At 34.6% G+C, this 22,656-nt stretch overlaps 1 protein-coding gene across 1 annotated transcript; it reads left to right on the forward strand.

The window, feature by feature from the left end:
- The first annotated feature begins 1,615 nt into the window (after positions 1–1,615).
- On the forward strand, positions 1,616–9,609 carry LOC117342610. Its single transcript, XM_033904807.1, has 3 exons — positions 1,616–2,513; positions 7,346–7,436; positions 8,030–9,609. Exons 1-3 carry the CDS (start codon positions 1,887–1,889, stop codon positions 8,422–8,424), a joined length of 1,113 nt encoding a protein of 370 aa, XP_033760698.1. The 5' UTR covers positions 1,616–1,886; the 3' UTR covers positions 8,425–9,609.
- The last annotated feature ends 13,047 nt before the right edge of the window (positions 9,610–22,656 follow it).

Consider the following 22,656-nt stretch of genomic DNA (forward strand, 5'->3'; position numbering starts at 1 on the left):
TAGTTTCCTTGTATTACACGTCGAGTCAGTCGCTATATCAAGTTCTTTATTTCCTTGAGCCTTACGGCTCATCGGTTCAACAAATATATACATGTACAGAAATGATACAATACAAAAACCACACACTCGCATACACACACTCACACACAACCGGACTAACACATACATTGTACAACAGGTAGAGTGTAGAAGGACATTTTTTTTTTTTATACTAATAAAAAATCTGTTCTTTGTTTATTACTGTATTTAATATATTTTGCTAAATTTGAAAGATCTTTTTTGTTTACTGTTTCTAGAAGTTGAATAAATTTGTACATACTAGGTTTATTATAATAATATTTCTTAATAAAACGTTTTCTTAGGTCTAAATGAAATACACATTTAATAATAAAATGAAATTCATCTTCAATGTCTCCACTGTTACAATAGGAACAAATTCTTTGATTTCTTTCTAAGTTATTAAATCTACCAATTTCAATATTTAATTTATGTGATGACAATCTAATTCTAGTTATTTCTTTTAAATTAGAAGTACCTATTGGTTTTGATAAATATGGCTGTAAGTAGAACTTTTCACTAATAAACTTGTACAGTGAACACTTGGAAGATGAATTGATTTTTTCTTTACATTCTTGTATAAATATATCACATAGTCTGCATTTAACAATATTCATAATATAATCAGCTGTATAAATATCCCCATTTTGCCATATATACCCAACACCCATTCTATACAGTTCTTCTTTTACTTCATTCAACCATTCATTCCCGTTTTCTAACATATCTTGATAACAAGCATTTAACACACAGTTATTGGTTTGTTTTAATTTCAACCAATATTTAAAAATTCTAAATTTCCTCACTATTACAAAAGGTAATCTCCCTAATTCTTGGTAAATCATACAATTAGAAGTACTTTTCTTAACCCCCAATAATCTTTTTAAAAACTGTAAGTGGATTTTCTCTATATCCGGTGCTTTATGAAAACCCCAAATTTCAGCCCCATAGTTAAATATACTACCGACGTATGTATCAAAAACATGTAGTTGGGTTTCAACGTTAAAAAAATTTTTCTTTGATACTCCCGAAATTGAAAATAATGCTTTTCTTCCTTGTTCAGCAATTTTTTGTTGAGTTTTCTTAAATTTACCATTAAAATTCATTTGTATCCCCAGATAATTAAATTCATCTACGGTTTCTAATACACATCCGTCATATAACCACTTTTCTTCTTTTCTTAATTTACCACCGTTTCGGAAAACCATTACTTTAGTTTTGGTAGTGTTTACAGTAAGGTTCCATTTCTTTGTGTAAAGTAATAAAGTATCTAACATTTTTTGCAGTCCCTCGGGAGTTTCTGCCATTAAAACCATATCATCAGCATACATAATTAAAAACAAGTTAATAGTATATAACTCAATAGATGGACATCCTTCTGTTAGGAAATTCATTTCACAGTCGTTGACATACATGGAGAACAATAATGGTGACATTATTTCACCTTGGAATAACCCATTTTGACATTTAAAAAAAATGAGTGCACATGCAATAACGAAAGTAGAAAGAGGGGAATCCCCTTAGCGTAAATTTTACGCTGAATTGAGGTAAGATACTATACAAATCTTAATCAAGTTTAAAAAAACCCGTTTACTGACACATAAAGGGCCAAAACTTTTATCCATGGTTTAATCTGGATTTATTCTAGGCATCGTCCAACTATGAAGGACATTGATTTAGTTATGAATGTGTTTACATGTGTTTGTTGACAAACAATTCCTGTATTGTGTTTCGTGTTTATTACACATACATACAAGAGGAGTATAAGCAACGAGGTGTATACTACATAAAAATTAACAATTAACAAAATCGTGTTTGCTGCCCACGATATGGCATTAAAAGGAGAAGTGGATAATTCAAATAAATCACCTGCATCCAATGACAATTTCAGTATGGACGACGAAGAAACGTACAGTACTGGAAGCTTCAGTATTGATGAACGAGGCCAAATGTTATTAGGACCTGACCTCGTCAACCTGAACAACGCCCCTGCTCCCTGTACAGCGAGGTGCAATGACGCGGATAACTCTCTCACTGTTAGACTAACGAATGATTTTATCCACGTGCCCCACAACCGCGTCACGCCAAAAAACGTCATTGGGCACTGTAAGTTGTACGGTCTGATGATCTGCGTGCTGCTATCTGTGGTATTAAACATTATACTGGTGACTGTTGGAATTTGGTACATGACAGCAAAAAATACACAGCCTCTAGACCCTCGTCCGGAAACTACACAGAAAAAGCCAATACAAGATCATAGCCGATATTTGCCAGTTCCGGCCGGTAAAGTCGATAACTTAGTTGCAGTACCGTGTAATGCAAGGGCGAACTTATTAGAACGTTTTACTGGTGTAGAAAGAGAATATATAAACGTCTCCACTGTGTACCCAGAAACGCCTACCCAGCTGTATTGCTATCTGCCGAGGTCTGAACCACTAAGCCACTTTCTGCGGATTGTAAGTTTATTTACACTTACTTTGTATTGTGAATTGGTACCCTATATAGTTGGGATATTCGGGCCATCTTCTGTCGTACGTCAGAAAGGTTCGAAATTTTCCCCTTTTATTATCATTGTGAGATTAAGGTCATTGACAACATCTCGACCAATTCCGTCAAAGCGGCCGAGATGTTGCGCTTTTGACATCCTAGGTAAAGTAAACTCGGAGTAAAATTTGATAGAAGTATTGAAGCATTATATTGTACTGCATTGTAATGTATTGTATTGTATTGTATTGTATTGTATTGTATTGTATTGTATTGTATTGTATTGTATCGTATAGCATTGCATTGTATTGTATTGTATCGTATTATTTCCTATTATATCGCATCGTATCGTATCGTTTTGTATTGTAGTCCTTTCGTGAAATATAACAGAGGATGATATATGTAAGGCCAATGCGCAAACGCGACAGGACAACTTCCTCTCGACGATTTGATACACCACTGATTCATTTAAGGGCCACTTTAATAGGATAATTATGTTGAATTTCATATACAAATAAATATCTTACAAAAATGCACAAAAATAGTGAAGCAATACAACACCAAAATGTTTGTTTGGCCATGTAGAAAAAAAATTCTTACAATTACCAGTATTTTGGTGTAGATGCTATCAATTTTTTCTCTAGACTTATTTTGCGGTAAGATGTAGCATGGAATAATTCGAAGTCACACAAAAACCAAACCTGAAAAATGGCCAAGCAGATATGTTCAAAAATGCCTATAGTACAGAGAAGTATTTGTTTGACCGGATTTGAATATATGCACTTAGAAACACTTATTTTATTTTGACCTTGAAATGCAAATGGCGACTGTGAATAGCATTACACAAATATGGCATAAAGGGAGGCATTTAAATAAAATAATAAAATAAAATACTCATATATCATGCTTTTAAGATATCTGATCATAGTAAGAAAGACCTTTTTAAGACAAATTGTTAAACTGGTGAGCTTGGGACTTTTTTCAGAAATATGCATCGTTTACACTAAATTAAACGGCTGAACATTTCCCCTAAAGACAGTCATCTTGTCATGTCCAGAGTCCTTTTAAGTGTCTTATAAGAGCATCTTTAATGTTGGAAATACCTGCCACAATTGTTTGGTATTATTAAAAAGCACCATTTGCATTTCAAGGTAAAAAATCAGTGTTTATACAAAAACCGGCATAAAGTCAGATCTGGTCAAACTAATGATCCTATTGCGTGCTTTGGACACTTGTGAGAAAAAACAACAAAGCTATTGTTTGCAATATATGTGATGCAAAAGAACTTATTATGTTCCTCTGAAACATCCAGTTTTCCCATATTTTGATTGAAATCAACAAACAACATGAAAAAGTACATGTTTGACAGCAAGTCCCACTGTTTGCCATTGACTTCTGTTAAATCTTGTGAAATATCACTGTTTTAATTGGATTGGCTTTTTAGATGCCCATTAAAACAACATAAACCTGTTGATTCTGAAGTACATGTAATATACTACTTTCCACAGCTGAATGCCCAAGCATACTGTCATTGATCTACCGAAATGTAGTACGTTATGTACTGTAATAATACAATAAGAGCTTATAACACGTATACAACAAGATCTGATAACACGTGAATAATCAGAGCTCATAGCATGTGTACAACAAGAGCTTATAACACGTGAATAATCAGAGCTCATAGCATGTGTACAACAAGAGCTTATAACACATGTACAACAAGAGCTTATAACACGTGTTCAACAAGAGCTTATAACACGTGTACAATCAGAGCTTATACCACATGCACAAGAGCTTACAACACGTGTACAAAAAGCGCTTATAACACGTGTACAATCAGAGCTTATAACACGTGTATAATAAGAGCTTATAACACGTGAACAAGAGCTTACAACACGTGTATAATAAGAGCTTACAACACGTGTAAAACAGTAGTTTATAACACGTGTACAACAAGAGCTTATAACACGTGTTTTGACTCATGCTTTCTGTCGTTATCAATTGATAAAAATGTTATCAGCATTTTCAGAGAAAATGACTCGCACTACCAGCTAGGTACCCGATACATATGTTGACAATATGACATGACAGTTTTTAGGGTTGCATAATGTCGATCTTACCACTCATGGTTTAGTTGATAGCGCCATCGACTACCAAGTCCTTAGCTTTAAAGCTTAGTCTATAAAGACAGACTGATATAAACCTCTTATACAACCCAAACAGATAAGACCACAGTGCACATGAGATACTCACAAGTTACCTCTACCCTGTCTATTGTTACAAGCCGGTGGCCGAGTGGTTAAGGTGTCCCGACACTTTATCACTAGCCCCCCCACCTCTGGGTTGCGAGTTCGAAACCTACGTGGGGCAGTTGCCAGGTACTGACCGTAGGCCGGTAGTTTTTCTCCGGGTACTCTGGCTTTCCTCCACCTCCGAAACCTGGCACGTCCTTAAATGACCCTGGCTGTTAATAGGACGTTGAACAAAAACAAACCAAAGTGTTACAAGCTGACATCTTTCGGATCACCAACCATGTCCGAATATATGTTCTCAAATATTCAGATTAACGAATTTTATGGATATTCTATAAAAAAAAAAGCAGAATTAAATGGAATGCAAAATCAATTGTAAAGAAATGTCACGAAGCATGTTTTTTCTCAGAAGTAAGGCGGGAAACTATCACGTACATAAAACTAAAGGAAAATAATAAAATAAAGAAAGAAAGAAGAAATTTGTGAATGATAAATAAATAAGTATTCAAATGAAAAAATAAATGAAAAAGTAAACATCTAAACGTGATAATATAAACATTCGAATCTGTAAAACGCTAAAGCCATCATTACATATTCATATAGAGTCAGGTTTACCTAAACATGTACACTTGTGTATATGTTGTGCAGCTTCATAATGGCCAACGCTGTAATAACAATCTAAGGAGCATAAATTCCGCGAACAATTATAATTCCCCGAACTACTTGTTTCTTGAAACCGTTGCAAGTATGTTTTAAAGAATCTTCGTGGCATGATTTTTTAATTATATATAAGTCCTTGTATGTCTTAATTGGAACAGCATTCATTATGTGAAAGAACTTCGTCTCGTGGAAACACTGATAACAGACACAGCTAAGTGCATAGCGAGTGGCCATCATTCTCAATAGGACTACATTGGACTGACCTTGACAGGACAAATCCATGGGCATTGTGTAAAAACAGAGATATGTTCCTAATCTATTTATCAATTAGAAAATAATTCAGGTTATTACTGCGTCAAGTAAGTCACTACTACATCAATCAAATTCAGGTAACTACTGCATCAAATTAGCTTCAGGTAACTACTACATCAAATTAGCTTCAGGTTTCTACTACATCAAATTAGCTTCAGGTACATGTATCTACTACATCAAATTAACTTCAGGTAACTACTACATCAAATCAAGTTCAGGTGTCTACTACATCAAATTAGCTTCAGGTAACTACTACATCAAATTAACTTCAGGTAACTACTACATCAAATTAATTTCAGGTATCTACTACATCAAATCAAGTTCAGGTATCTACTACATCAAATCAAATTCAGGTATCTACTACATCAAATTAACTTCAGGTATCTACTACATCAAATTAACTTCAGGTACATGTAACTACTACATCAAATTAACTTCAGGTATCTACTACATCAAATTATCTTCAGGTATCTACTACATCAAATCAAATTCAGGTATCTACTACATCAAATCAAGTTCAGGTATCTACTACATCAAATCAAGTTCAGGTAACTGCTACATCAAATTATCTTCAGGTATCTACTACATCAAATTAATTTCAGGTATCTACTACATCAAATCAAGTTCAGGTATCTACTACATCAAATCAAATTCAGGTAACTACTACATCAAATCAAGTTCAGGTATCTACTGCATCAAATTATCTTCAGGTATCTACTACATCAAATCAAGTTCAGGTATCTACTACATCAAATCAAGTTCAGGTATCTACTGCATCAAATTATCTTCAGGTATCTACTGCATCAAATCAAGTTCAGGTAACTACTACATCAAATCAAGTTCAGGTATCTACTGCATCAAATTATCTTCAGGTATCTACTACATCAAATCAAGTTCAGGTAACTACTACATCAAATCAAGTTCAGGTATCTACTGCATCAAATTATCTTCAGGTATCTACTACATCAAATCAAATTCAGGTAACTACTACATCAAATTAAGTTCAGGTAACTAACAAATAAAATTAACTTCGGGTAATTACTATATCAAATTAAGTTAAGGTAGCTAAAACGTCAAATTACCTTTAGGTATTTGATGCGTCAAGTTAATTCCGTTCCAGTTTTTCACGGTAAAAAAAAATAAAAAAAATATTATAATAATGAAAAAGATAAAATAACAAAGTCGTCAAATTTCGATTCTATTAAGGGAATGTGTTCGTCATATTGAACAATTTGACAAGTGGAAAGGAATTATGATTACCGAGGAAATGAAAACTTCCATAAATAACTGTAAAAACCTTAAAAAAGATGTACTGTGTACTGTTAGAATGGACGAACATTTACATGTAGTTTTGCTCTATAAAAAGTGATGAGTTTTACATTGAGGTGATATACTCTACAGGTAATTCTAGACTCTCTACAATAAATAGGAACATATAAGATGTTACATTGTAAGCTTTGTGGTCATCGACTCGTGGATACCATTAAACATCGAGTTTAAAAAACCTCCCATTTCCAATTTAAATTCCAGCTGTCGTAATGATTAGAACATAACATTAATGGACCGTGTTCTCCTTTCAGATAAACCTTGCAAAACATGGCGTGAATGATTCGCTTGGAATTCAGAGTAAACACTGTGTTTCTCTAATGTACTCGTCGGCCAACGGAACAGGTGAGTTTCTGTAATCATTAAGTTGGTGTGAATAGTGAATGAAAGAAATCTGATGGAATTCATGTGTGATTTGTACTACCAATAATCCTCAGTGATACGTGTGATATTCAGTTAAATTTTACTGGTTTATGACACGTTAATGTGTGTTCGTTCATGTAAATATTGTTATATCTTGTGTAATTGTGATAAATTGAAAAAAAATAATCTTATAAAGAATCTGATTCCTGACGTGTTTTTTTTTTTTACTATTTTGACATGACTGTCATTAAAAAGGTTTCAGCTGTTTAACGTTTGTCGTTGTTCAGTGCTTAGCATTTTTCTTTTAAAGATCTACACTTGTAACTATTGTATATAATAAAACTAAAGGATTGATTTCCATAGACAGAGTTTTACATTTAAACGAATGAAGTGTTTTTACAGAAGATTGTAAAAATTCTCGTAGAATCCTATAATACTTTCCATACTACCACCAGCTACACGTTTGTGGCATAATATCTCGACCTACATGTATATATGGACCAGCAATTTACAATTCTGCCAAGAGTCTGTGAAAAGAATATACAGTTTTTCTAATACATATAATTTATTTGCAGGTACTAATTACCAGTGGAACGAAAATGGCAAATCTGACCTTGACAACGTAATCAAGGTTGCCCGTAATACGAGGACGAACGAACTTGAACTAAGTGGACCGAGTGGATTCTATATGATTATGGCTCAGACGGTTTATCAATCTAGGAAAGACATAACAGCATCACGTGTCACACTGGAGGTACTCGTCAACAAGAAAAGGATGATGAGTGAAAGCAAGACATTACTACCCTCCACTCAGGCATATGTTTCTCTCTCTTTTCATGACGTAGTGCACATTAACGATAGTGACGAAGTCACGTTCAATATGTCGCATGCGGAGTATATCTACAAAGTAATTAAACTACACACTGCACACATGTGTTGTATTCCTGTACTTGGTGGCTGTATAAAGTGATGGTGGTCCACTGACGGCAGCTACACATCTTCTCGTTGGATTGACTGAAGTCCAATAAGCTTCATATTTGGACATGTTTGAAGACTTACATGAATCACGTCGACATCGTTCTTGTTTCTAAACTCCCTAAACAAAATGGTGTTTATACATGTCTGCTTCAAAACAATCTGTGTAAATAACAAAATTCGGCGATCGCCAACGAGTCGCTTACGACTTAATTAACTGATGATAATTCATTTAAACATGACTTTCCCGATGTTAGTTCAGACAAACATGTATTACCAGGAGGTTCAGTTTCCTCTTACCTGGTGTTAGTTCAGTCACACCTGACTGATACCCGCGGATAGTTCAGACACACATTGCTTACCAGGGAAGGGTTCAGTTACATTTGACTTACCCGGAGCTAGTTCAGTCACGCATGACTTACCAGGGGAAGGTTCAGTTACACGCCTTACCCGGAGCTAGTTCAGTCACGCATGACTTACCAGGGAAAGGTTCAGTTACATCGGACTTACCCGGAGCTAGTTCAGTCACGCATGACTTTCCAGGGGAAGGTTCAGTTACATCGGACCTACCTGCAGCTAGTTCAGTCACGCATGACTTACCAGGGGAAGGTTAAGTTACATCGGACCTACCCGGAGCTAGTTCAGTCACGCATGACTTACCAGGGGAAGGTTCAGTTACATCGGACCTACCCGGAGCTAGTTCAGTCACGCATGACTTACCAGAGGAAGGTTCAGTTACATCGGACCTAACCGGAGCTAGTTCAGTCACGCATGACTTACCAGGGGAAGGTTCAGTTACATCGGACCTACCTGCAGCTAGTTCAGTCACGCATGACTTACCAGGGGAAGGTTCAGTTACATCGGACCTACCCGGAGCTAGTTCAGTCACGCATGACTTACCAGGGGAAGGTTCAGTTACATCGGACCTACCCGGAGCTAGTTCAGTAACGCATGACTTACCAGGGGAAGGTCCAGTTACATCGGACCTACCCGGAGCTAGTTCAGTCACCGATGACTCTCTGGGGAATGTTTAGCAACACATTGCTTACCAGAGCAAGGCTCAGTTACATCTGACTTACCCCGGGGCCGCGGTGGCCGAGTGGTTAAGGTGTCCCGACACTTTAACACTAGCCCTCCACCTCTGGGTTGCGAGTTCGAAACCTACGTGGGGTAGTTGCCAAGTACTAACCGTAGGCCGGTGGTTTTTCTCCGGGTACTCCGGCTTTCCTCCACCTCCAAAACCTGACACGTCCTTAAATGACACTGGCTGTTAATAGGACGTTAAACAAAAACAAACCAAACTGACTTACCCGGAGCTAGTTGAGTCCCGTATGACTTACCAGGGGAAGGTTCAGTTACACCTGACTTACCCGGCGTTTAGTTCAGTCACGTATGACGTACCCGGTGGAAGTTCAGTCGCGGATATTTCGCGTGACTTTCCTGCCTTTGTCCGATCTCACATGACTTACTCGGTGAATGTGCAGTCACCTGTGACATGTACACTTATAAGACTTCGTATGCATATCCGTAAGTTTGCTGTTCCTATAAAAAAAAGACGTATGCTCTCTAAGTTAAAACGTAACGAAGGGAAAGATTGATAAACATTTACGATATGTTTCGTGACTTCGTAAAATACGGAATCTCCTTTAGAACAGAGTCTGGTCCACTAGAGAATATATTGTCTGAAAACCAAAAAAAAAAAAAAAAAAAAATTAAAGTGATTTCCACATCATTTGAAATGTGATTATAGATGTAAATAGTGTAAAAAGTATAGTATATAGATAGACGCCGCAAGAAGTATTTGAACACAGCTCACCAACCGTGCCTATAACACAGATATGTCCGCATCTGTTTATATGTATCTAGTCAGACCGAATTGTTACATATGTATAATACGACTGTATAATCATTTCCACCTGGAGTGTTCGGCGTGTCTTTCTAGAATGTTTGTAATTTCATCTGTTTCGTATGCATCGGCATGTAGGATTATAATTTTCATACATATCATAACATATTTAATTTTGAAAGATGGCGGAGAAAACAGCCAGCATGATTCCAAAATGAGTATAATACTGCTCAATGCGTCATAACAGTATGCATTATCATGATAAAAACTCGAATACAAATGCGTTACAAATAATGAAGACATCTTTTTGAAAAGTACGGAAAATTTGCTCTTAATGATCAAAGATACCCAAGAAACTCTTAAGTTAATATCCCTAGCTACTTTCGTATACGTTTTTTTTTTCTGTTATATTGTAATCCGGGTGTTATTCTGGACTGAAACTAAAACTGTCGGCATTTCAAACCTAAACCGAAACTAATGGTATTTCATACTTAAATCGAAACTATCGGCATTTCAAACCTAAATCGAAACTATCAGTTTTTCATATCTAAATCGAAACTATCAGGTTTTTTTTATATCTAGATAGAAACTATCGGTATTTCATATCTAGATCGAAACTATCGGTATTATATACCTAAATCGAAACTATTAGTTTTTAATATCTAGATCGAAACTATCGGTATTTCATACCTAAATCGAAACTAATAGTTTTTCATACCTTAATCGATAATGATACGTATACCCGTAGTTATGTTATACTATTAAAGGCATCGACCGATTGTTTTTATTTATTCGTATTGAATACATGTTTTCATGTTTGTTTATAATATATTTTGGGTACATATGTGTACGCATTTCGTTGAAATGTAACACAAGGGCTTTCTTTTCTGAAAATTAGATGTAACTAAAACACGGACAAATATAGTGAGTACATCTGACTTGTATGCATTATCTTAAGTATATGTAGTAACTTACAATTTTTGCCATTAGAAGATTTTTAATGAATTTTTTTTTCTTTTCCATTTGTAATATTTTCAACATTTCTATGTATATCATGATATGCTCCGTTCATTTCGTTATTTCAATGTACAAATGTATCACAAATATGTCACAAATATAGATCACGAATATATCACAAAATTGTTCCTTAAATACGTTTTTTATATATGATATTTTAAGAAGAAAATGACACTATAAAATATTTTGACTCATTATGTAAATAAAGTCGAATCAAATATCTTGATCTGTATTTTGTTTCTGGGTTTCAAAGACGTATTGAGATATTTTTATATTACTAATTGTCTCTGGGGTATGCGATAACTATGATCAAATGTTGAGATCTTCTTGAATCTACAATCACTATGACATCCTGAACATTCTGTAAACTAATTGATTAATTAATCAATGAAGAACACTTTTACAACATTACACACTGACTATTTTGCATTCGTTTATCATTAAATCTACATGTAATCCATTAAATATCCTCTATCCTAAAACAATATGACTATCAGACAGAATCCAGGATCGAATCAGAGATTCGAAGGTTGATTAAATCGGTTTCGTGTTGAAGGAAGTGTTAAGATATTTTTTCACCGTCGGTAAGTTTATTTTTGTGAGCTATTTGTTAGATATCTATAAAGGATATACCAAATTAGATTGCCCAATACGTGTAATGACCACACAGCCATGTCTTAAGTATTACATAATCAGTGTTTCACTTCCTTCATACCCAACACGAATTAACACATTCGACATTTCCAGTGATAGATAACGTTTTCCAAGTATAAAATTCCCGGTACAATGTATGTCACCACTTCCGTGATAACGCACGCTAACATTGTTATACTCTTAATATTCCATTGTCTAGATGATAACCTTTGAGACTGGACGGGTAAACAGATACCCGGAACATCTATTTATAATAGGTAATTACATTATTTAGAATGGATAACCATAGATAGTCCGATTATCGGGTTCCAACAAAGAATGGAAAGGTCATAAGCAATGTCATTGACGACAACTTGAAACTCCGTAATAAATTGATCGTATTTAAATGTAAGTTTTTAGGGGTTATTCAAAACATCCTGTAAAAGCTTTGGGGAACTTACCTGTCATTAAATCCCAGCAGATTAAGATATCGTGATTCTACCGATAGCTCTCGCCTGAAGAAAATTCGCATGTTAAAAAAACCAAAAAGACTGATAATAACACGAAATCGTATGTCAACTCAAATTGGATAAAACCTGATAGAAAATACGAATAAAATACATGTGTTGTATATAGATTTCCACGGAGACCATTGAAAAAGTGCTGTAAGAAAAATACCGGGTGTTAACGATTGGTAAGCGTTTTCCTCTTCATCAACGACTCCCGCCATACCAATCTAGGTAAATTCGGGTTACGTCACATTCTCAAAATGTGACGTAGGATGGTGACAACAGAAGGACTGGACATACAAACAAGCAGTCAATAGGCCTGACTTCATATCGCATAAGGAAGTAGAATGATGCCATGATGTCGACTATAAAACTGCCCCATGGTCCTAATCAACCTGTATCTCTCGAAATCTTACGTTGTCATTTTCCCCCTTCAGCAGTCGACATTTGTCCGGGAAATCGTGATAATAGGAACAAAACCTTCAATATCGGAATCAACTGGGACATGTTAACACCTTATGTAGAAGTAGCAGGGATGTTACCCTTCACAAATAGAATCTGTAAATGTTATTCATCAAATGAGGTTGAAGTTCACTTTTTATACAATATGATTTTTATGATCATTACTCTGGCCTCTTTTAGTTGACGCTAACAAATGTGTTAATCTTAATACTGTAAATGTAGACATTTACGCAAGGGGGGATTTACGCTAGTACTTTTGACCGCGAAAATTTCCACGTTTATTGAAGTAAGGGCAGTTTTAACTAGTTCAAATATCTATTTGATAAATCTCCTCCAAATCTTTTAGCCAACCAACTTTATGCTATGTGGAGTAGAAGAAGCAACATTGAGTAGCTTTTAAGTAATGTAACACAGATTTTACTTACTCTACCATTTTTAATAGCTTTGGATAGTTACCATATTAGCTTTCAGCATGCAATATGTTTTACTTTATTTTGTTTTATGTATTATAGTGTCTAAATAAGTCACAAATGCTGGACATAAATTACTTTTAAAAAGAATATTTAATGGTGTATTTTATACGTTTTAAGATGTTTTACACTTTGATAAACAATTGAACTTGAACTTGAAGTAACAATAGGTAAATTAAAATCACAGATCAGTTGTAAGCTGTCCCTAGGACTTATCGCCGTAACATAGGCAATCGGATTAGAATACAGATCACCATTGACAACGTTACGTAATGCGATAGTTCTGTAAATACGGACATTTACAAATATACCTCAATATAATAGATCTGTATTATAATATCTGGTTAGATTCTCCATGTGCTCTGTGGTGTCGTGATTTGACTCCTGGGCTTACTTCTATACAGATGGGGCCACGGTGGCCGAGTGGTTACGGTGTCCCAACACTTTAACATTAGCCCTCCACCTCTGGGTTGCGAGTTCGAAACTTACGTGGGGCAGTTGCCAGGTACTGACCGTAGGCCGGTGGTTTTTCTCCGGGTACTCCGGCTTTCCTCCTCCAAAACCTGGCACGTTCTTAAATGACCCTGGCTGTTAATAGGACGTTAAACAAAAACAAACCAAACCAACTTCTATACAGGGTCTTTGATTTGATTGATCTAAAGTCTAATTATGATTTTTTTGTAGATAAGATGCTGAGCAATAAATCAAAACAGGTGTGGATACTGTATTTCCTAGAACTATGCCGAATGATAAATGGTATAGGAGCTTAACGTTTTACAACAGCTGAACAGTATTGTCCAGGTTTCATTCTTAAAGTGTCAGAAGCTGGATATTTAATAAACGAATCCAATTTCGATATCTTTGAGGAAGCACAGATCACAGCATGCATTGTACAGGAATGTGGATCGCTTGTTAATCATGATGAAGCAGATTAAATTCCCCTGTTCTAGCTGGTACTAAATTTAATACTACATTGTCTCGTTAGCATTTATAGAATGGGTGTCAATCTAATACATCTTAAAATGTTTATATTACGTGTGCTATGCAAGCAAAATAAATAAACTAGAAAACGTTATACGTCTTAAACTGTTTATATTAACTACCTGACGTAGGCCGAGAGTCGCATGATTCGATATACTAGGAATTGTAATGATGATTCACTCACTAAGAAATATCAGTCATTTAAAACTATGGCCAGGGAAGGGAATTACCCAGTTAAAATCCTTTGTATAATACATGTGATCTTCAGATATCCTTACACACACGGGGCTGTAGGTGTTAAATACTTTCAGTGTTTTTCCTTGATATGAATATGGAAATCATCACACAATCATTAATTAAAGACTTCCTTTAAATGGTAAATACCCGTAAACCAGGAGTTCTACGATTGGTAGATACATGCCTATCTCTGTTTATATCAGATTCATGTATATTTCATGAAAAATTGAGCGAATTTGCAACTACTCTGTAAATTCAGAGAAATGGATTTTGTATAATTAAATTAAATTTAGATAATAATGCCATGAAAATTAACCGTAACAAATAAATCAGCTAAAATAATTGAGAAAATGGAATTGTTGAAAACTCGGTATGTAACAAAATATCAATCATGAAGGCAGACCAAGCTGTGTACGATCATATGAGCAAAGGGTTTTGATATGGTTGACAGAAGAAAATTCGTTTGAAGAACTGCTGTCTGTATTGTGCGCAGTGTCGACAATAACAATGACAATGACAACGATTTTATTCTCATACAAAGTTCAGGACATATGATATGATACATCGACACATTTGTTAAGCATACATGTATTAGATAGTGTTGAGTCGTATACTTATTTGCTTAATTGATTTCACAAATGACTTCATTTCATCATCTACTACAAAATTAAAAAGGGTATTAAACTTGAATGTACTGAGTCTATCATAAGAGTATCTAGATATATTTTTTCTGTTTAATGATATTTGGTGATCGGTACAATTCAATAAATAATGGAATTCGTCTCCTATTTCTTTCAATTTGCAAAAACTGCATTTTCTGTTTTCTCTCGGGATATTATTCTATCTTCCGTAATCAATTGGTAATTTAATGTTACAAGTTCGAAATTTACAATAGGAATTGGCTACCTTTGGAGGGAGGTCAAGTAGATATAGCAGTATATAGTAATTCTTATCAATTCCGTAATTGGTCCCTTTCGGAGAATTGAAAACATCAGTTTTCCAATAATAAATGAACATGTTGTTTTTAGGGTACGAAAAACAGTATTTTTCAAGCATCGTATGATGTAGGTTCATATGAAGTACCTCTGTCTGTTTTATGTTTAGTAATTTTGTTGACTATTAATGCACCATTGCACGTTATTACACCAGACAACGAAATAAACTAAGTAAACAAATTATGTTACACAGTTTATAGCTAGTCCCGTCAGTATAAAACAGTCAGAATACACACTTACACATCAAACACAACGTTTTTATCTATCAAGACATGTCCTACGATATCTTGTCTTCTGACAATTAATGATACAATTACAGGTTTGCTGAGACGGGGTTTGTTAATATTTGTGATTAAGTAAGGGTTAATGGTGTAATGATAGATGTAGCTAGTACAAGTGTACTTCATAATAGGTAAGTCATATCACTGCCAAAATGACGAGAAGATATTCCACGACGTCATTACCTGTAGGTGTTACTCAGGTACAGTGTAAATATTTAACCACACAACAGTTTGGAAATGTCCTTAACATCACATTGTAACGCTAAAAAAAAACAATAATAAAAAAAATAATGACGAATCATCTGTATATCTTTACCGGGTATATTTTAACAAGTTCTTTAGCTAAGATCTTGAAAAAACCACCTATTTACAGTGTACATGTATGCAATATATAGGTATGATAATGATTAAATAGACATAAATCTTGCTATTGCGTACAATTTGTAGACCTCATATAAAATGGGACCTCTAATAACTTTTTATTTTACAATTGTTTGTTTTACAATATTGTATTTGTATCAGTAACAAACTAGCGACAGTTACATCAAAGATCGCGTGGTATACCTCAGACGAGTACAAAAGAATGATGTCTCGGGGATGACCATGTAACATTATATGAGGTGTTGACTATAAACAGAGACATATTGAGGACGGGACGATATTCAAATGAAATGATTGTCATCATATCCTGTTTAACTAACACAATGGAAATATTCCTATCTTTATAACTTGCATACATGATTTCATAAAGAGTTGTCGTAAGTCGCCTGATGTAATTCATACTGGGGTATCATATGTACAGCTGCCGAAAGACCGTGTGTACACACGTATACAGATCTAGACACACGTGAAGTATCCCGACACACCAAGCGTGACAGGTGCTCTCGCCTGTCATTGGCTTAGAATTTGGGCTTCCCCACGAAATACATCTGTTTTCTAGAATTACTCTGAGACTAAAAAAGATACTGGGTCATTGCCGGGTAGCCTGATGACTAACGCATATTCATTTGAATACGCCAATAGGAAGACATGCTATTAGCTATATTAAGTAAATTTGTAAGAATATTATGCATTATGTGTATCGTATTGGAAAGTACTCACTTTTCCTTAGTTATTATTTAATAAGTTCCAACACTGTATTGTGATACTAATGGTTTCCAGGGCAATCTTATAACATCTGTCCTTAAATTACAACAGCTGTGAAATTGAACGCTACACAATGTACATGTATCACCAGATAAAGATAAAAACTTTCCCATTTTAATTCATGGCGTATTGCTCTTTGTATCGTAGCTTGAAGTTGGTCAAGCGTTCACGCGGTTGGAAATTCCTGAAGATTGTCACGTGAAGATTGAAGATTTGTAGCGTGGAATTGGATTCGTATTTGGACGTGATACTTTAAATACAAAGTATATATAAATTTTTTTTATAAATATACAAGAATATTGAATAATGTGAACTTCATCACCTGTCTATAAATAACACAGAAACAACTTCCACGTAACTAATAAACTATGCGTCATACTTAGTTTTTTTTTTGTAATATTCTGTTTCTGTACCTGAACAACCAATCGTTTTGATCTATTAGATGAGCTTTTACAGTGAAATTCCACAACATTACACATAATACATTTTAAACACTATGTCATTGAGCTCCGTGTTTTTATCAATTTAGTGAGAAAAAAAGAAGAGCAAAAGGTTCAGGTCTCATAGATAATGTTAACATACCTATCTCAGGTTTAATATATGTACATGTACGCTGTCATAGCTTCGTCCCGAATTGCATTTGTGATATAGTAGTGGATGTATTGGGGCATGAGGAAGCAACAATTACATACTAGTATACCTCTACTTTACTATCGGTCTGCTGTGATGTCTATAGCCTTTTAAAAGTGTGTTATACTAAACTAGTTTTCATCGATAACCTGTTTTCAGCTTGTGACGAGTGGACTTTGATAGAAGGATTTGTTTAGTTAAACGATAGTCTAATGATAGTCAAGTGTAAAATGTGAAACTGGCCTTTAAATTGTGACTAGTACATTGTACACTGATATTGCCAAATTTATCGATATAGTAAAGAGGTTTAAAGAAATCTGTACTAGCTTAACAGAATGTTAAAGGATAAAACGGAGGTGCAATATTCCGAAAATATGACTTTTTCAATAATATAAATTAGATTTATGTTCTCTGACAAGCTGACAGCATCCATACGCGTATCTAAAATTGTTATATTGATAACGGTAGTTTCTGTTTCTGTAAAGAAATCTTGGCCAAGTACACTTTAAAACGCATATTTGACTACGACGCCTCTCACAAACTGGAAACATACAGAAACATAACATGAAGTTAAGTGTACGTTAGAATCGTATAACAGTACTTTAATTACACAAATATAATTACTGAAGTGATCTAAAACTCACTAGGCCTGTTCTATTTACGTGCCTTTTCTTACCTGTGTTTATAACGGGAAATACCCTCTGGGTTATCAGAAGGGTAGGTGTAAAATGGGTCAGAACAAGTGAGAATACAAAATAGGAAGCTTAAAAAGAGGAAAGTGCACATCCTTCGTGCACAAGTTGTTAAACGTAAAACTGATCTATGCGAGTTTTCATTTCTTAATCCTGATATCCTGACAACGTAGATTATATGTACCCCTTCCATTTAAAATATCTTTACTATAGAAGTTAACACAATGTACATGATTGAGCTTACATCGAGATTACTATGTAACCACGTAACAGGTGTTAACACACGGCAAATATGCCATGGAGTCCACTTATAACACTATATCAATAAACAAAAATAAGAATACCAGAGAAGAGTTTGTACATGTATCAGTTAAAACCCCTATATAATATTCTTGTTCAGGGGAAAGTCCCTTTTAAGTTTTTGCTTTCATCAATTACTTCATAATCAGTTTTATATTTGAAATATCAGACATGCTGCAGATGGGAGTAATCCGTTGATATTAACCTATGTGTGTGGGAGAAGGTGGGTTGTTATGTGTATAGTGCATATGTAACATCGATAACCTACATTGCGAAGTCAAAACAAATACACCACGAGTTATATTTTACGTTTAGGTTTGCTTTAATTAGTGACGTCACAATTAAACGAGAATATCTGACGCCCTGACGATATAATGTCTAACGAGACTATTAGGAATATATAACAATTATAAACCAAATGTACATAATTGTTTTATTATACACAGGCAATATTCCTTCACGTGAATTTCACATGAAAAATTTCACGTGGATTTCACTTTTTTGCCCATTTCACATGAAATTCACGTGAATTTCACGTGAAGGAATATTGCCTGTGTATATATGTCCCAATTATTGGTTAGATTGGTTTGGATTATTTTGTTTAACGTCCTATTGTCAACCATGATTATTTAAGGACCTGCCAGGTTTTAGAGGTGGAGGAAAGACGGAGTACCTGGACAAAAAACATCAGCGGTCAGTACCAGGCAACTGCCCCACGTGAGATTCGAACTCGCGACCTAGAGGTAAAGGGCCAGTAATAAAGTGTCGGGACTACCTTATTCACTCAGCCACCGCGGCCCCAATTCCGAATTAATGCTACGAGACTGATAAAGGATGATATGATCTGATGAGATGATACCAGTATTTGATATGTTATTTTATAGATATCGAATATGAAAATTAGATAAAATGATTGTATCTGTTATTATAAGGGAGATATATATTTGCACGATGAGCAACTAAAATGTCATAAAATATTTTGTAATCAGGTGCACATTAACAATAAAAAAGCGTCTTCGTTCAATTAACACTATATCTGGAGGTAGTGTGAAAATTTGATGTTATAATCATTCCTTCTCAAACAGGATGTTAAGAATAGAACTGACTCAGATGGTGTCGTCTTTGTCCGTGTTCATCTAATCACATTCCCGTCTTCTCCTGATGGATCATTTGATAGTCCTCATCTCTTTACTATTTTACAGTTGCCCCAGTGGTGACATAAAATGTGATGATTGTGTAGTTGTGCTCCATTTCTGATAGGTTCCTGGCAAATCCTGTGTATACTTAGCTTTCCATATTTATCACGCCTTCGTTACTCGGAATATATGTAATATTTTAATAATATTCATCGAGTACAACTACGACAGGAAATTCAAATCTATATCTTCGGATCACCAACACATAATGCATATGATACATAATATTTAAATAATATTTATAAGATACATGTTATATATCTATCTGTGGATAGTTAATAGAGTATAAAGGTGTGATTAGTGTAACAGATCTGACGTCGTTATGGATTAATAAACATGAACGAAAATCAGATCTATGCATTATCTTCCGCCGTCCTTGAACATAATTGACACACGTGGATCATTGAATAAAAACAATTAGGTTGAGAACAATTGTCTATACCTGTTATGATTATATAGTATATTATATATCGTAAAACCACATACACCTTAACTATATTTAGAACGTTTTTTTTAGGTAAAATACCCTTGTTTTCCATGGTGTCATTTGTTCCTGTCAAATCACTCTGTGCTTTTTCCTCACAATGTTCATTTTGAAGGACTTTATCAAATATATTTATGCATAATATGGGAATTCCCGAATGTGTCAAACTAATTTTTGTTTTCCATTTGGAGATTTGAATTCAAGAAATTTTGTTGTTACTAATAATAACAATGTTATGTTTTGGAAAACACTGGATAAATGACAAATATATTGTAAATTAAAATTTACTTCAATCTAATTGCCATAGCTTAACGGTATTAGAAGTACCCAAGTTACCGAAGTCTTCGAATTCCTGACTGTTGACCTAGCGTTGCATTACATGTTGAATATTATCCTGTATTGCTTGCACTCAAGCGAGCACAGAAATGTTTGGTGTCGTTAGGGAACACCGGCTCATTTCTGTTGATCATAAATTGTGTAGGAGTTCTATATTTTGTTCTTTGTTTCTTGTTTTAGATATGTAATTATCTGCAATATAACGGACTACATATGTATAAATAAATATATCGTCATTAGTAATGCTAATTTTGTACTTGAATAATGCATGCATATGGCATGGTACAAAACTGAGGTTAACATGTCATACTTTTATCAATAACTTGTTGACCTATATGCAACATATTGGCTCGTTTCCACCGATTCTATGATAAGCATAAAAATAATGATAACTGGTTATGTAATTAGTTAGATATTCGTTCCTTGTGTATATTTTCATATTTTACACGTCCAGTAAAGATTTAAAGGCGCATGTGTTCGTTTTTTCTGGGATTTGACACGTTTTTGTCTTGTTTAAGATATACAATAATGTTAGTACGGTTATGAAGTAATTCCAATATACAATGTATCTAGTTTATTCCAGACGAAAAGCGTTATGTAAAAATAGCCTTACCCAGGTAACAAATTTGGCCGAAAGTATATTACAGATGGACATTTTACACCAGTGACTTCCTATGGCTTTTCTGTGAAAGTATAGTACCGTATGTTCTCAAATATCCCCGATAAACTAAAACATCTACACGTGATTGCTCAACATCAGACAAAGCTGTGGCTGACAAATTCAATTGTTTTTTTTTGTCAGGTATAACTACATACATATAGGTATAAAAGTATCTGTACTACATATAGTATTTAAAATGATCTTCATTTAGTTGATAAAATACGAGAAACAAGTTACATGTACATTTGTACATGTATATCAACTGATATCTATCACGTTTGCTGGTCCTGATAGAAGCGCGCGTGCGTTCTAATTGTAGCATTCTGAGTACCAGGAGAAACCACACGTGGTCGGGTATTTGATCACATACCTGTACTGTCGAAGAAAGGATCACATTCCATTTGCACACTTTTCAGATCTAGCATTAACAAGACAATGGCGGTTTGTTCCACCATCTGTTTTCGATGCAATAGCATTAACTAAGCAAGACAAAGATTTATGATTTTTCAAATTGATTAAAGTGTAAGTTTGAGTTTGCTTGGAATATTTAAACAGTGTATGAATCGAGAACAATGAATGCTAATGTTGCATTGACAAGCCCTGGCTTGCTATATGGTAACTGGAAAAGTCTCAAACACAGGGAAACGTATTATCGACATTTTGTTTGAGCCATGGGTGCATTGGGCATTTAATCCAAACATATACATACAAATGTATGTGTCCATCATAAATTATGAGCTGGAGATGTGCTGAAAAGTTCCTATCTTGATAGATTTTGTCAGGTACTACAGCAACAGTATTTTTTACCGAGAATGTATTTTTGTATTCATTATCAAAGATAATACAGCGGATTCGCCGAATGTTTATTTCGAGAGATGGTATTCATGTGGGAATCCCCATATCCTTCTTTTGTTTCTGCATGCTTGTTTAGATATTGATAATTAAGTACGTATATGGGTGGAAATGTATTTCAAGCTATTATTGTATGATGAATGTCTAAGGTATCAATATATCTAATTAAACATAACGTAGTATCTATGTATGATGGTAACATCAATTTAAACATTCTATGAAGAAACGAAAATGTTATTTAGTTCCTAATTTTTCCTATCCGTTATTACATTTTATCATTATTTTATTTGAATTAACGGAAACAGCAATCATTGTAGTGGTTCTACAGGTTTATCATTGGAACGAGATACTATCATACAGAATCTCCCCTATTCTTTTCAAAGGAATAATGTTATTTGAAGCAACTTTACATATGTTTTACATTTTGTTGGAAGTTTATTTCAAACGACTTTAATTTCATGAAATCTAGTGTTTTCCTGCATTATTAAGATATTCTTCA

Source organism: Pecten maximus, chromosome 14, assembly GCF_902652985.1.
Source record: "Pecten maximus chromosome 14, xPecMax1.1, whole genome shotgun sequence".
Taxonomy (NCBI): Eukaryota; Metazoa; Mollusca; class Bivalvia; order Pectinida; family Pectinidae; genus Pecten; species Pecten maximus.